Here is a 15,143-nt window from a genome sequence, read left to right as displayed (position 1 = left end):
AGAGGAAAAAAGTCGATATTGCTACGGCTTATTGAGACTCGTTACTTCTAGTCAAGTTGGAGAGGGAGAAATCCCATTCGTTTCTTCAATCACAAAGAAATAGGAAATGAAAGGCTGAAATACCAAAAACTATGGTAATAGAGTGTAACAACCCAAACCCACCGCTAACATATATTGTCTTCTTTGGACTTTTCCTTCCAAGCTTCCCCTCAAGGTTTAAAACCGTGAGGTTAATAGCAATACTTAACGGGTCGAAGCGGACAATATCTACTAGCGGTGGTCTTGGGCTGTTACACAAAGGCATGATCTACTACATGATTCAAGTCAACTATTTTTTATAAAGTCAACCATTAAACTAAATGTTTTTGAAGTTCAAGAACAGAAATGAACAAATTTGAAAACTCAATAACCAATATAGATCAAACTTCAAAATTTAGACACAAAATAGTTACAATACTTGAACCAAGTTTATGATATTGAGAACAATATGCTGTGGCTGAGTTTAGGACAATCTTAGTAGGAGTAAAATCTATATACAGCATTTAAATGTCGGGGCCAACCTGTTTGTTCTTCAGTGAGCAGGCAATTCGCTTGCATTATACAGGACACATCTTTCACAACGTCAACAGATTCTACATCGTTGGAAGAAAATGTCCTCCTAACCTCAATTTGAAGCGTTGGTAGTAGATGATGCTCTTGGTTGCTTGCTTCCATGCTCCGGCACGGGATGTTCAGCTGCAGGTCTCTTTGTTCTTGACTGCCATTACAAAGATTAGGGAAAAGTCCACAAGGAATGTGTGAGTGCTCTCACAACCTCGCCCCATATATACATTGTTTTTCATATCAAAGCATACTAACCTTCTCTTCTGTAAGCTGATAAATGTGGCGTATGAGTATATTTTTGGCATCAGTATCTATAACTGCAGTAAAAATCAATGACATGGTATCAACAACCAAGATCTTTTGTGAATATGATAGCAGTTTGCTGATCAAGATTCAAAGTTATCAGTATGGTTGGTAAAATCATGGCCTTAGAAGAGTAATGAAGAAACAAATTTTCTTGCTTACCCTGATCTGGTGGCGGAAGGGTCCTACTGTGGGTAGGATGATAGGTTGCAGGAATCATCTTCTACATAAAATTAAAACCAACTTATCAGAGAAGTTTGATCATCAACTCGTTCCTTAGAAAATAAATGAATTCATCTTCTTGTTCAATTTCTTGCAGCTGGAAACTCCACTTGTAAAAATATGTTGCATTCCACTGCAGTTTAAGCTTCAATGAAAGCATTTAGTTTGAACCAGACAGCTCTTCCATTTACCGGTCACCCAATCCATGGAAAATTAACAGGTGACGACGACCCGTGAAGTGTCCTCATTTGTAATGAATTCAAAAAATGGGTGTTACATCCAAAGCAAGCACAAGTTTGTACATACAATTACAAGGAAAAATTGGTTATATCTTGCTTCAATGTGTCTTATGTCCAAAATGATGTCCCTTCGGAGAAAGGCACACCGTTTGGTAGCTTAGATGAGATGTTTTCAGAATCTCTTCAATCAAAAACTTCTCAATAACGGTTCTAGATTTGTCGATCCTTCTGCATTATCTTAATGTTTCCATTTAAGGTAGAAAGACAAAAGGCAAAACACAAAGATGGTGTAACAGCCCAAGCCCACCGCTAGCAGATATTGTCCTCTTTGGACTTTATCTTTCGGGTTTTCCCTCAAGGTTTTCAAAACGCATCTTCCAGAGAGAGGTTTTCACACCTTTATAAAGAATGCTTAGTTCTCCTCCCCAACCAATATAGGATCTCACAAGTAGCTTCTAAGAAGCATTGATTGGATGACTTCAAACATTATGCAAACTATTTCATTGGGAGTCTTAAGCTTAAACCCGTGAAAGTGAACTGTATACCACTCAAGAAAATCAGAGAAACAAGGAACACAGAATGTGTATTTGCAGTATAGAAAAATCCGGGTCGCTGTAATTTTAGGATTTTTCGTTGTAAAACAATGAACCTAAGTATACTCAAACAAAGAGGCAACTTAAAATGGTTGCAAGCTGCTCCAAGCTCAAAGGCTAAAAGCACTTTTGGGCATCAGAATCATTAGAAACTTAAAGATGACCTACATATGAGAAGTAAACAGAATCATTTCTCTGAAAGGTCAGTAACTTAGTTATTGTTCCTTGCAGAATTTGTTCCCTTGGTATCATTTCTTTCAAAGGAACCGAATCATTTCTTTCACAGGACTGACTTTACAAGATTAAAATGCCATGACAGAGTGAAAAAAAGAGGTAACAATCGAAACAAGAACACCATTGATTCTTTGGTTTCGGGGGAAAAGGGGGAGCCATCTATGTGTAAGAAATGGACAATTCATAGAATGTTACAACCCCTTGCCGTTTAATAGAAAACTAATGAACTTCATTAGATTCTTCCTTCTTCAGGTTTCTGGATCAAACACACCAACAGCGAAACTCAATTGTAATGTAATCGAAACATACATGTAAGAATTCCGAGTCCTAAAACGAAAACAAAATTTCCCATAACACGACGCTCTGGGGAATTCAATCAAAACAACACCAGAAAACAGATCAATAATGCGAACAAATATTGGGAGAATCCAAATAACAATAGAGCAAAGAAGATCAGACGGAGGTTCAATTTCATCACAAATTCACATCCTACCTTAACGAAACAACACCTCGAGCAAATTCGCATCAATAGAAATGAAACAACAATCATCACAAATAGAGGAAAACACACAGGATCAAGAAAACAAAAGAAACCTATGAACGATTACAGAAATCAATTACAAGAACGAAAACAAAGGGGGTGATGATTCCGCCATTACTGAAAACTTACAGAAGGAGTTGAAGGATCGGAGGGTCGGAGTTGGCTGAAGTTGTGAGGGTCATATGACGGCAGGTCACCGAGCATAGACCCCATCAAAACGCCGCTGAATATATTTTGAGTGTTCGAAATCTACAGAGGGAAATTTGTGTTACAAGAACGAGGAGGAGGAGGAGGAGGAGGAGGAGGAGGAGGAGGAAGCAGAGAAGTGGTTTTTGTAGAAGCGATTCATTAGGAATCACAGCGCCATTGGATTAACAACCAGTGGATCTTCGGTGAATCATAATTTTATACCCACCCCCCAAGTAATTTTAATTTAAATATTTCTCCAAAATTATGTTTTATTTTATTTTATTTTCAATAATTATATTTTTCAAGGCGTTAATAATTGTTGGAATGATTTATTAATAATTATTACTAATCAAATTACAAATTTGCCCTTATGGACATAACCTAAGTTTATCGGGTTTAATTGTATATATATATTTATATTATATATACGTGTCCAAGACAATGTTGTAACGTTCCCATTTGAATTTTTTAGAAATTTTGTTGGTAAAATATTATATTATATTTTTGCCAATCAAATATTATTGGATTTGTTAGGATGTAAAATTATCCATTAAAAATATTTTTTGAAATGAATATTTTAAAAAGTACATATAAAAAATGGAGAGAAATTTTCTACCGAGAACTTAATCCTCGCAAATTTTCTGTCTCGAACTCTATAAAAATAAATGAAAATTTTCGCCGAAATGAAAACTGAAATAGGTGGATAAACTATATTAATGTTCTATCTGTGATGGGCATTTATCATTAACCGACAATCTTTTATATTTATCATAGATAAAGCATTTCTATGTCTATCACTTATTGACCATTTTTATGTTTATGGTTAATGAACAATTTTTATGTCTAATATTCACGGACAATTTTTATGTCTATCATAAATATATATATATATATATATATATATATATATATATATATATATATATAAATGCAAAAATCATAGATATAAATAAATTTTAAATATCAAATTTGATACGATATTAGTGATAGGTTTAATAACATTAATGATAGATACCTATCATTGATATACCTCAATTAATAATATACTCCATTAACAAGTTTATCGCGGGTATATCTCAATTAGTGATAGGATTAAAATTATGATAAATTAATAAAAATATTTATAAATGGATTTGAAAAAACCTCTAAAACTTTTTTAATAATAATAGTTTTAGACGGAAATCATTAGTATTTTGTTTTAAAAAATAAAAAATAAAAAACATTTATTAAGTAATATTTGAATTCTAAACCAAATTCCAAAAACAAAAATAAATTTTTAAAAATAATTTATTTTTTTAGTTTTAAGAAATAAGTTATAGTTGAACTAGTTAAGATATGCTTACATTTTTCCTCAAGATTTTTAAAACCGCCTAGGAAGAGGTTTCTACACCTTTATAAAAAATATTCCGTTTTCCTCCCCAACCTATGCGGAATCTCACAATCCACCCTCCTTTGGATCCAGTATCCTCTCTAGCACTTTACCTTCTCCAAATGATGTAGGACCCCCCAATCCACTTCCTAGTATCCTCTCTAGTACTTTGTTACCTTCTCCAATTAATGTAGGACCCCCCAATCCACTCCCTTGTGGGCTCAGCATCCTTGCTGGCACATCACCTCGTGTCCACCCCCCTTTGGGTTTAGTCTCCTCGTTGGTACATCGCTCGGTGTCTGGGTCTGATACCATTTGTAACAGCTCAAGCCTAACGCTAGCAGATATTGTTCTCTTTAGATATTCTTTCGGATTTTCCCTCAGAGTTTTCAAATCGCGTTTGCAATGTATAAGTTTCTACACCCTTATAAATATTGTTTCATTCTTCTCCCCAAACGATGTAAGATCTCACCGTTGAACTCTAAACCGCTATTCTTTAAATCTGTCAAAAATGCAGGTAAACAAACAAGAAAAGGCAGAAAACAACGATATCTAATAGACACATGGCTTCCATCCTTCAAAAATGTAACGCCTGCAAGTAGAAAAAAGAAGCAAATGGTAATGCAAACAAATGTCTATTGAGACTAGCAAGCAAAAGGAATATGGGTCTGGAAAGTAACAATTTAAAGGTTTATAAGGGCAAAGAAAAACATATAGATTCAAGTAGCTTTCCAAGTGACTGGGATTATAAATTTCAACTAAGCCTTCTAGTTGGAGTTTACATTTTCACTGGGCAAGTATTCAAGCAAAAGCATCTCCAAGACCCAATTTCCTTGTTCAGAAACCATTAATTTCTATCATGAGTTCAGAGCCTAAAGCTGTTTACAATGATTGGGTGGAGGGAGATAAGCCCATTTAGAACAAGCTACAAAGAACAGATGGTATAAAACAACGGCAGCTAGTTACAAGGAAACCTTTGCAGTGGACAAAATTGGGGATGGGATATTGAATATGAACACTCCAGTCAGAAATATCTACTAACGTGATAAAAGGAGGTTTGGGAAACGGAAGAGCACCTGTAATCCAGAGCAAGAAATTCCTCAGCATCTAATATTATGTTCTTGGAACAACTGTGTCGAATCCATTGGACCTTTGGGCATGCGTGGATGGAGCACTGGATTGAGTAGTAGTCAAGTTTGATGGAGGTCGAGCAGACTGTACAGGTTGAGTTGGCTGGATAATTACGCCAAAAGCATCAGAATAGGCTCGACCGGAAAGACTACCACGCATTCGACCTATGGGCTGTCGGTTCTGCTCTACTGATGGATCCAGTAAATTGGAAGCCATGGTAACAGATTGAGTCATTCCTCCTACATTTCTCAGCTCCCCAGCTGGTCTCCTAAGCCCATCAGGAGTAGTTTGGAGAGGATGGGGAGATCTGGAAGTTTGGTTTTGTAATGACATGGCTGAAGATTGTCTCATCATTTCAGCTCGCTGGGAAGCAACCATCATTCTAGCATGTTGATTATGAGGAGTCACTGCTGTATAAGCAGATCCACCATATCCACCTCCTACTTGACTTGTAGGTCTCGAGAATGGCAAAGATGGCCGAACACTGCTTGGATTCTGATTCTGGAGATGGGATATCCTCAAATTGAGAGCTTGTTGAAGGTGAGGATTCTGGAAATCCGTTAATATCCCCACAGATGGCCTCTGAGCAGTTGATGCTCGAACAGACTGGCCAGGGGTGAAGGAACGATCTTGAGGTTCCCGATTCTGGGAGTTAAAGTAGATAAATCAAAGGTTATAAAAGTTTAACACTACCAAAAGTCAAGAAAACCATGGAAACAAAATAAAATAGCACCTGCACGATTGGTGGACGGAGAAATGGAGCTAGGTTTGTTGCATGATGTAAATCTCCATGATGTCTCGGAAATGGCTGTCTCATTTCTGAATCACGAGATATCGTATTTAAACCATCTCTGCTAATCGGAATGCTCTGTCCAACTTGAGGAGCAGAGGAAACGGTTGAAGTTCTTGAACTATACTGCTGGCCTGATGTTTGGGACTGAGCAGGAAGGACTTGACCTGCAAGCGTCCTGCTTACAGGTCTTGCTATTGATGTCATCCTACCATACTGATTACTTTCGTTTGAATTCGAAACTTGAACCTGCACATTATTTTGATCATAGAATGAAGGAAATGGAAAGTTGACCTGGCCTGGAACCCCAACATCATGATTAAGAACAGGTGATACAGCATCAGTCAAGCCAGCTGATTGCGTAAGACCAGCAAAACTAGGTGCAGCTGTGCTACTACCCATTGGAGCATCTGACCTGATACTTGAGGTCAAAAGCCTATCAGTAACCATTCTAGACCAAAAGTCATCGTCCAAGGCAGCAGAAAAATTTTGATTCAAGCTATTCCTGTTCATTCCAGATAATATATTTAAACTTGAAGAAACCGGTTGGTTTTTATTACCAAGACAAGGTTTCCTGTCTTCAGTCTCCAAATTGCAGATGTTCATATCATCATCAACTTCAGTAAGATCTAACACATCAGGAGGGGCAGTAGACTCTTGTTGTGCCCTTTCATTCTGTTGGTTAAGAGAATCATCCAATGGCCGACCATCCCCACAATCATTTTCAAGGATGGCCTTCCATGATCCATCTGCTGAGATAATTACTTCAGTAACGTTTTCAGCCACTTCTCTAATGACCTAACGGAAATACAACGGATTTATTGAATGGAAGAAAGCAATAAAAATTTGCAAATACCCAAGAAATTCAGAAATGGTCGATCACTAAACTTGCCTTCAACATATTTTGATCAATACAAATATCCAAAAAGCAAATGTACTGATTACAATGCGGACATCGCCAGGATGGTCTTCTTGAATTTATGTCAATAAAGTTGTAGAAATCAAAGCACTGCAGCATACAAAAAAAACACTGATATTAAACCTAAAAAGAACTTCTAAGATATCATATAACATACAGTAAATTCCTGAACTACAAGACAGTCTAAAATAAGAGTTGTAGGAAAAGAGTTGCAAAGATCATGCTATATGATTCAAGGTACAACAACACATTTCAGATGCCATGGCAGGGAACTCTCACCTGAAGATGTTTGCAAGAACGACCTTTCACAGGAACCTTGATTCGCGTATAGCTGTTTTATAGAGGACAGGATGAAACAATCACCATATCAATAAGTGAGTTACATAAAAACTGAAAATTATCGTAAACTTCAAGTAGCAAGTAAACTAGTACTTTGTCAAACAGCAGATATGATAAAAACTTCTGAGCATGCAACCAATGTAAAATTAATATTTTCCTTGAGAGGGGTGGGGGTGGAATTGGTTGATGGTGAGAGGAAAAAACATGTAAGCAGTAAACAAAATAATTAACCGTAAATCAAATCAAATCATGTCATTTATTAAAATCAAATATTGTATATCATTGTAAATAAGATCATAAAATATATTCAAGTTTCATTTTGAATTATTGATCTACAAATAGTAAGGTTCAAATTAGATCTAAATAAAAAAATTTAAGTCATGTAAGCAAGGTGTTTGATTTTTTAAAGATTTTAATGGTTCCTTTTTATTCTAGTTTTATAACTCAGATTCTATGGTTCTTGATGTATATGTATATATATTTGAAATTTGATTTAACCGGTACAGGTATATATTACCCACTAACCCATCTACCATTTTCTTCAACATGCTACCAGTTCAATATCATTAAATTATAAATCAGATTTTTTGTTTCTTTTTACATTTTGGTAGACCTCAAACAGAGTAGTCGCAGTTATTTATTTACTCTTAATTTTTTATGATTTTATTATCTCGTAGCACTGGTTTTGTGTATTTGAACATTTAGCCCATCTCCAAAGGTTTTTCCATTTCAGCATCAGGTAGTAGTATGGCAAGCCTTACGGTCTACGGTGGATCAACCTTGGGGGCCTCACAATCTTACACATCTATTTCAGCTACCCCTTTCCCATTTATCCTACTGGTACCTTACCCCCATCACTCTACAAGCTACATAAGATGTAACATATCCACAACATTTAAATCCGATGCTTCCTCAATGATGAAAATCAATAAAATTTAACTGTTTCAGATCAGTGAGAAATACGAAACAGTTAAAGCCTGTACTATCCCACACATCATATGATAAGGAATTCATACTCAAATAGCATACATATAAAATAAAGCACTGCAGCTGCTAGAAGCATCAAAATTGTAAGAGAAAGAGTCTAGATAACCTTATGGGGCAATTAAGGGATATTCGTGATGGGCCCTCGATAATGTCAGAATCTGAAACCCACAATAAAATTATATTAAGCAAAGCACTAAGTTACTAACATTCAAAACCATGGTATATAGAAATGTGAATACATTTAAGCTAGACCATCCTAACTGAATAATGAATTAATAAACAATTAGAGTATAAAACAAAGAACTAAAAGAAGTTTCCACCTGCCCTTCCCAATTATTGCTATACCTGAATCCACAGTAGAAACAGCTGGCTGTTCATGATCTTGCAGCACAGATGAGTCGGGCGATGGTGCTGAACCCATAACGGCAACTGATATAACGTAATGGCCTAACAAAGATTAAAGGCCTTTTAGAGGTATACTCTAAAATAGTAAATACAGGATGCTTAGAATTGTAATTAGACCTCAACTTACCGTTGAAGCTACCAATCACTTGGAGAAGATTTGATCCTAGTTTAAGCATATGAGTTACATTTGTTGGAAGCTGTGGTCCGGTATCCTTATTAAAAAGAAATGATGCTGGTAAGAAGATTCAATTAATAGAAGAGTCTTGTACAAAACGTTTTTCGAGTGCATCTTAACTAACCATGTATATATTTGTCCTTCCATTGACTCCCCTCCCATTGACAAGGAAGCTACATAAAAAAAAATAAAAAAAATAAAAAAAAAATGAAAAGAATAGTAAGAACTAATGTAGCATAGATATAAATGAAGTTACTTCCATCTTAAAGGGATGGGTTACGTATTAGACGTACTTAACCTGTGGAGGACTGATTATGCATGCAGAAGTTTCAGTATTATCTTTTTGAGCAACAAACAGTCGCTGCAACAGGAGATCAATTTGCAATTACAAAATTTGAGATAAAGAATATAGGTTTAATGACATTTATAATGAATAAGCTTAGAAACATTTGAAGTTTGATGGAGATGTCTCTCACGCACTATAAACAAGCAATGTTGGCCCAGCCTTTCTATTTACATCCTACTAAAGAGTAATACATGGTCACATCCATTTGACCAAAGTATTAGAAAGGCTAAAGTACTTTCTGGACGTTGAAGTAGCATACTCAACTCAAGGCATTTTCATGTAACAAAAATATGTGATGGATTTATTGATGGAAACAAGAAAAAGCGGATGTAAATCCACACCAACACCAATGGATCCACATCAGAAATTGGGAGAGTCAAACGAAGAACCTAGTGGACAGAGAAATGTACCAAAGGCTAGTGGGGAGGCTTATATATCTAACACACACGACCAGACATATAGCATACTCAGTGGGGAGGCTTCTATATCTAACACACACTCGACCAAACATATAGCATACTCAGTGAGTGTAATTAGTCAATTCATGCATGATCTGCGAGAGCCTCACTTTTTGGCAACATATAGAGTGCTACATTACCTGAAAGGAACTTTAAGAAGAGATATTTGTTCAAACGCAATAATTTTCTTGCATTGGAGCTTACACCCATGTTGACTATGTTAGATCAATGGCGGACAAAATCTACTACGAGGTATTGCACTTTTCTTAGAGGTAATTTGGTAACATGGAGGAGTAAAGAAACAAAATGCGGTGGCTAGATCATCTACCTAATTAAAATTTTGAGCTATTGCACAAGAGTTATGTGAACTCTTATGGTCGAACATAATTCTTGATGACTTACGGATTAAAGGAGAAGGGCTTGACAAAGTTGTACTGGACAACAAATTAGTTATCAATATTGCACATAATCCTATCCAGCATGATGGACAAGGTACGTTGAAATTGATCGACATCTTATCATGGAAAAATTAGTGATGGTATACATTAGTTATGTGCCCTCAATACCTTTAATTAGCAAATATACAAAGAAAAAAACTTCACTAACTCAATATTTTATGAGTTAGTATCCAAGCTGGGAATGGATGATATCTATTCCTCGACTTGAGGGGGAGTGTTGAAGGAATGACCTTACTTTAAGGAATATTTGTGTAATTCCTAGCCTTAAGAAATAATTGTATAACACCATTAAATAAGGAAAGTAATTGACTACGGTAATGTTATCTACTATCTAGGGATCTATTTATCTCTATCATTATCTAGTATCTAGAAATTTAGGTAGCCTTCTTGTAGTATCAAAGGAACAAGTACCTTTCTCAAAATTAATATGAACAAAGAATAAGATAATTTACACTTGCAACATTTATGATAGAATCTTGATTGTAATAATCTAGAGGTAATCTTGTTTTAACCCCTCGGTAGCTTTACAGCAGGATAATTCCATTGTTTGGGCAGTTTAGACTTACTTTTGTGTTCTCCAGCCACCCATAGTTACAAATAGGCCGCTGTTTTGTGTTAAAGAGAACTTTTGGGTCGTCTTAATAAAACTCCTCACTCGTATTCATCAAGTGTCCCTTTAAAATAGTATATACTAAACTTGCCGGTTAACAATTGACCTAGCTAATGTTCCTTCCTCCATTGATTTTAATTAGGCGGCTCATCACATGGCTTAGCAAATAGTGAAACTACACAAAGAGGTTATATACCATCTTTAGAAAATTACTGCTACTTATAAGCACAAAGCCAATTTTCACCATCGAACTAAGGAATCAAAGCCATAAGGAAACTTTCAGGGATCCAAAAGAAAAATATTCCCTGCAACAACATTATATATATATTATTCGACTCAAAGGTATATCCCATTTCACTATTTACACAAATAAGGTTCCTCTTTATGTAGTCCAAGAGTCAGATGAAAGAACATTAAAGCTACTAAATATGCAATATAAAAAATCCTCACGGTTTACAAAATTTTCCCAGTTCCACTAGCCTCTGAAATACAGAAACTTACTATTTTCTCCTGTGGTGCATATTGGATTGTCTTCGAAATATTGAAATCAAAAGCAAATACTCCATATCCAGGCTAGCACGGGGAAAACATAAATGTCATGGGATATCCAAGAAATAAATTAAAAAGTTAGAGTAGCTTTTTTAGAGGAAAGAGTTCAGCAAAGAGACAGTAAGCACCTTAACTTCCGCAGATATAACAATCTGACCCAGCTTCAAGCGAGGAAAAAATCTGGGTGCACATGCAAGTAAAAAGTAAACAAGAAATCATTTCAAAATAACCAGCTCAAATTCAGCATTCCAAAGAACCTGCTGGGATTATTACTAGCTGAGGTACATTAGTTGTTAAATGATAAGTCTGTTGGTAATTGATGGCAATAAATAATGTGAGTAAAGAAAAGTGGGGGAGGCCAATTTTGGAACAGTCATTTTTGGAGAGAACTAAGGCTCTCTAATGTTTAGTAACACCTTGTATTTTCTTTTGACAATATAATAAATCTGAACCCCTAAGTTTAGATTCCTAATATATTGGTATCAGAGAATTATTTCTTGAGAATTGATTTTAAGTCTGGAAGAATATTACTAAAAATGAGAAATATTATGCAAAAGATCATGAACGAGTTTGTAGCAGATATATATATTGGAGGAAAAAAAAAAACGAGACCCAGTTGAAACTAAACGCTATGGGAAAGGGGCAAAGGCAGTGGGAAGCCATCCAAGTGAACAATAATTACCTACTGACAAGTCTGTAGAAGTTTACCTACTGACCAGAAAAAGATTTCCTCATGCTGAAGGTAACAGCCCAAGAGTATGAACCCGTTTGTGTATCCATTTTCTTTGAAACAGACGTCCTTTATCCATGAGACCCCCCCAAAATGTTATCATGTACTGAAACACCCCCACACAAGCTGGCAATTGACTAAACAAAATTTTTGGTTCTGAGAAAGAGAAGGACATCGAGTACCATAACCCACCCCATCAAAAGCAAGTTTGCATCCCTCTGCCAAAAACTTAACATCCCAACCATGGAGCAAAAGATTCATTGAAGCTGCCAGCCTAACCCCTTGAACCAGCGCCTCTGCCTCCTTTCTACTGATGCTAAATTATCATAGAAATGCTTCAAAATTAACCCAACCCCACGTTCGTAGCCAGGAAATCCCCTACTGTAAATCCATGTTACTTCACTGTTATGCTTCTCAATAGTAACCACCGAGGAAAGCAAAATCAAATTCTGAACTGACCACCTTCTCAATCTTCCACTTAGGCTACAAAGCCTTCATTTGCTCTTTATCAGCTATCACTTGGGCGCATGATGCCTTCCCCTGAATGGAGTCTGTATTCACAGGCCTAAGTAGGATAAACATCGTCATCCTTTTCCTTTTGAAGGCTCCAAGGTAACCAAACTAAATCTACCCTTGGCATTTGAAAGCACTTGGAAGAAGATAAATGACGTATTGACAGTGGAAACGTTTTGGAAAAGGAAAGTGTACTCTACAATTTAAAAAGAAACTTGTCCAAAAGAGGTTAAATCTTCAGTGGAGGCAGCATATCTTGAGAGTCTTACTACAGTGGATAGAATTCATGTTCAACTTGGATGATGAATTCTTTTCAATGCACCTAGTATCTAAAGGAGAGTGAAGATTTCAATTATCTTTCCATTTCATGTTCAATGAGCAGAAAATTTTGGCTTCGTTACAAGGTTTTGGGATCTCATGGGCTTTCCATAGTTCATTAAAAGCAAATGTGGAGCAATTGCTTTGTACAAATATGTTCAAAGGAAGACTTAAGCAGCTATGGGTTTGGTTAATGTTGTAACATCTTTTCCATAGAATATATGGTTGGAAAGGAATTATAGGCCATTTAATAAGGGGTTCGAGGAATCGAGTAGAGGTTACTCCAATGAAAACTTCAAAGAAAATTGTTCACGTTAGGTATTTCAAAGAAACGTGTTCTTTTGTTATTCATTTTCCATAGTTAGATCTCGTTAGGAAAGGATTGAGATTGTGAGATAAGTATGGAGGTTTAAAGAGGACAGGGTTATGGTGATTTTTCTTTTTTTTTTCCTTTTTTTTGTAATGTGATTCAGACAGAATGTAGATAAAGCAAAAATGAAACTCATACCTTTCCATAACTTTAGTAATCGTGGTAAGGGAATTGCTTGGTCCAGTATTCGTATCTACAAAGAAATCGCTACCAATCTGCATGACATAATAATTTCTCAGAAAATAAAAACATTAACAATCCAGAAATGTGCACAAACTTTTACCCAGGCGAAAAGTTTTTAGACAAAATAAAAAGAACCTCATTAGCTAGACTGTAAAGTTCCTCTGCCTCCTTTTCTGAAAACCATTTCACCTTGCAAGCATTCTACCATGCAAAATATAGAAGAAAGCTGAGATATTTGTTTCCAGATAGCATTCCAGAATGATTTCTACTCAACAAAAAATGAAGTCCGAGTGACTTAAATCACAGTGTTGACAAACAAAAAGACAGGAAATTTTCTCGTGGGAAAAAAAGGTTCAAGCCAGGAGAGAGAGAGAAAAAAAAACTGTATCTTTTGTGTTTCTGCACAGTGTTAAAAATATTTCCCAATAATATATTTATGAAGATCATTTCAATTGAACTTAACATATTTAATACCAAGAAAGGTGGATAGTTAAGTTAACGTAGGTTATTTATTGATTTCAAAAGCGTGTACAAAAAGGAGAAGCACCAACTGTGTAAATAGGAAGGTAATAAAAAGCCTACGGACTTGCTAAATTTAGACAATTACAAGTTCGGACCCAATGCGTACATCACAGAGACAGTATGATCCCAAACATGGAAAAGTATACTATTTTATAAGCACAAGGCTTTTCCAGTATTTTATCTTTTTAATCTTCAATCATATCGTTAATAAATGACAACCAAGTCCAATAAGATAGTTGGCCTGTCCAAAATTGTATTGCATGATTACCTTATATGATAGAATGAACTCTTACCAGAAGGTGAAGATTTATAAACTTCGGTTCATTTGTCAATGAACATTCATTTATTTTCAAAACACATGCACAACATAAACATTTTCTCAGGTCATATATCTATTAAAGATTAACCAAGCACTTACCATTCTAATGTTCATTTAGGCACGTGAAGAAGATTTTTGGTAACTTTAGGCACATGTAGGAGACTCTTGGTTAACTTTAGGAACATGAAGGAGATTATGTAAGTAGAAAGTTCGCTTTGATCAAAGGTACAAAGAGTGGAAGATCCAAAGAGCCAAAATGGCTACCAGACAAATCTCACAGGCAGTGGTGCCCTCTAACATTTGTTTCAACACATTTTCCATCACAAATCCAAAAAGCCATGAAAAAATTAATTGATCTTATCGTTGCCAAGATAAAAATTATGGATTTAGAGTTGAAGTATCCGAATCCAAATCTTGAAGATATTCAGGAGGTTCCTCGATCTTCTTTGATATGTTTCTCTAGTCCATGTCCTTGCCGAGTAATCTGCACTTGCAATTGCCATAGTATATAGTTGTCCTCTGAGTTGATGGTTTTCATTTGGTTTCAAGGACTGATTGCAGCAGTTTGGAATCGAGTGGTTGAACCCTTGTCCAGTGTTGATGTAACATCAGTCATTATGTAATTAAACATAAGCACCGAAACCATGCTAAATTCTTGAAGATGGAAGAATTTGAGTGTAGAGAATTTTTGGAAATCTTTTTTTTTTTTTTTTTTTTTTTTTTTTAAT

General features: G+C 35.7%; 2 protein-coding genes across 4 annotated transcripts in view; both read right to left on the bottom strand.

Moving 5' to 3' along the window:
• Positions 1-417: 417 nt before the first annotated feature.
• Positions 418-3,129, bottom strand: LOC111469107 (DET1- and DDB1-associated protein 1-like). Its single transcript, XM_023114350.1, has 4 exons — positions 2,865-3,129; positions 1,069-1,129; positions 859-920; positions 418-757 (listed from the first exon to the last, which is right to left on the bottom strand). Exons 1-4 carry the CDS (start codon positions 2,946-2,948, stop codon positions 665-667), a joined length of 300 nt encoding a protein of 99 aa, XP_022970118.1. The 5' UTR covers positions 2,949-3,129; the 3' UTR covers positions 418-664.
• Positions 3,130-4,991: 1,862 nt separating this feature from the next.
• LOC111469015 (E4 SUMO-protein ligase PIAL2-like) overlaps positions 4,992-15,143 on the bottom strand; it is a 14,886-nt gene continuing 4,734 nt past the window's right edge. Inside the window, exons 4-16 of one of the 3 annotated variants that reach the window (XM_023114220.1) lie at positions 13,710-13,775; positions 13,530-13,606; positions 11,589-11,640; positions 11,413-11,484; positions 9,333-9,400; positions 9,164-9,212; positions 8,992-9,076; positions 8,805-8,906; positions 8,566-8,617; positions 7,413-7,464; positions 7,107-7,223; positions 6,158-7,012; positions 4,992-6,069 (exon numbers count right to left, since the gene is read on the bottom strand). In XM_023114220.1, the coding sequence (XP_022969988.1) occupies positions 5,407-6,069; positions 6,158-7,012; positions 7,107-7,223; positions 7,413-7,464; positions 8,566-8,617; positions 8,805-8,906; positions 8,992-9,076; positions 9,164-9,212; positions 9,333-9,400; positions 11,413-11,484; positions 11,589-11,640; positions 13,530-13,606; positions 13,710-13,775 (2,310 nt within the window). In that variant the 3' untranslated portion in view covers positions 4,992-5,406. Of the gene's footprint in view, positions 6,070-6,157; positions 7,013-7,106; positions 7,224-7,412; positions 7,465-8,565; positions 8,618-8,804; positions 8,907-8,991; positions 9,097-9,163; positions 9,213-9,332; positions 9,401-11,412; positions 11,485-11,588; positions 11,641-13,529; positions 13,607-13,709; positions 13,776-15,143 lie in introns of all 3 variants that reach the window. The other 2 variants (XM_023114219.1, XM_023114221.1) reach the window with 2 other exon arrangements.

This window comes from Cucurbita maxima, unplaced genomic scaffold (assembly GCF_002738345.1).
Source record: "Cucurbita maxima cultivar Rimu unplaced genomic scaffold, Cmax_1.0 Cma_Scf00038, whole genome shotgun sequence".
In the NCBI taxonomy this organism is placed as follows: Eukaryota; Viridiplantae; Streptophyta; class Magnoliopsida; order Cucurbitales; family Cucurbitaceae; genus Cucurbita; species Cucurbita maxima.
The sequence above is the reverse complement of the archived record's forward strand: the minus strand, read 5'-3'. Positions and strand labels throughout refer to the sequence as shown.

What these genes read in the sequence shown, in the direction of transcription:
- LOC111469107 (XM_023114350.1), bottom strand. Translation starts at nt 2,948, where the DNA reads ATGGGGTCTATGCTCGGTGACCTGCCGTCATATGACCCTCACAACTTC. An exon ending in CCTTCCGCCACCAGATCAGG is followed by an intron (nt 921 to 1,068) that starts GTAAGCAAGAAA and finishes TTTTTACTGCAG; the next exon opens with TTATAGATACTGATGCCAAA. An exon ending in ATCAGCTTACAGAAGAGAAG is followed by an intron (nt 758 to 858) that starts GTTAGTATGCTT and finishes TTGTAATGGCAG; the next exon opens with TCAAGAACAAAGAGACCTGC.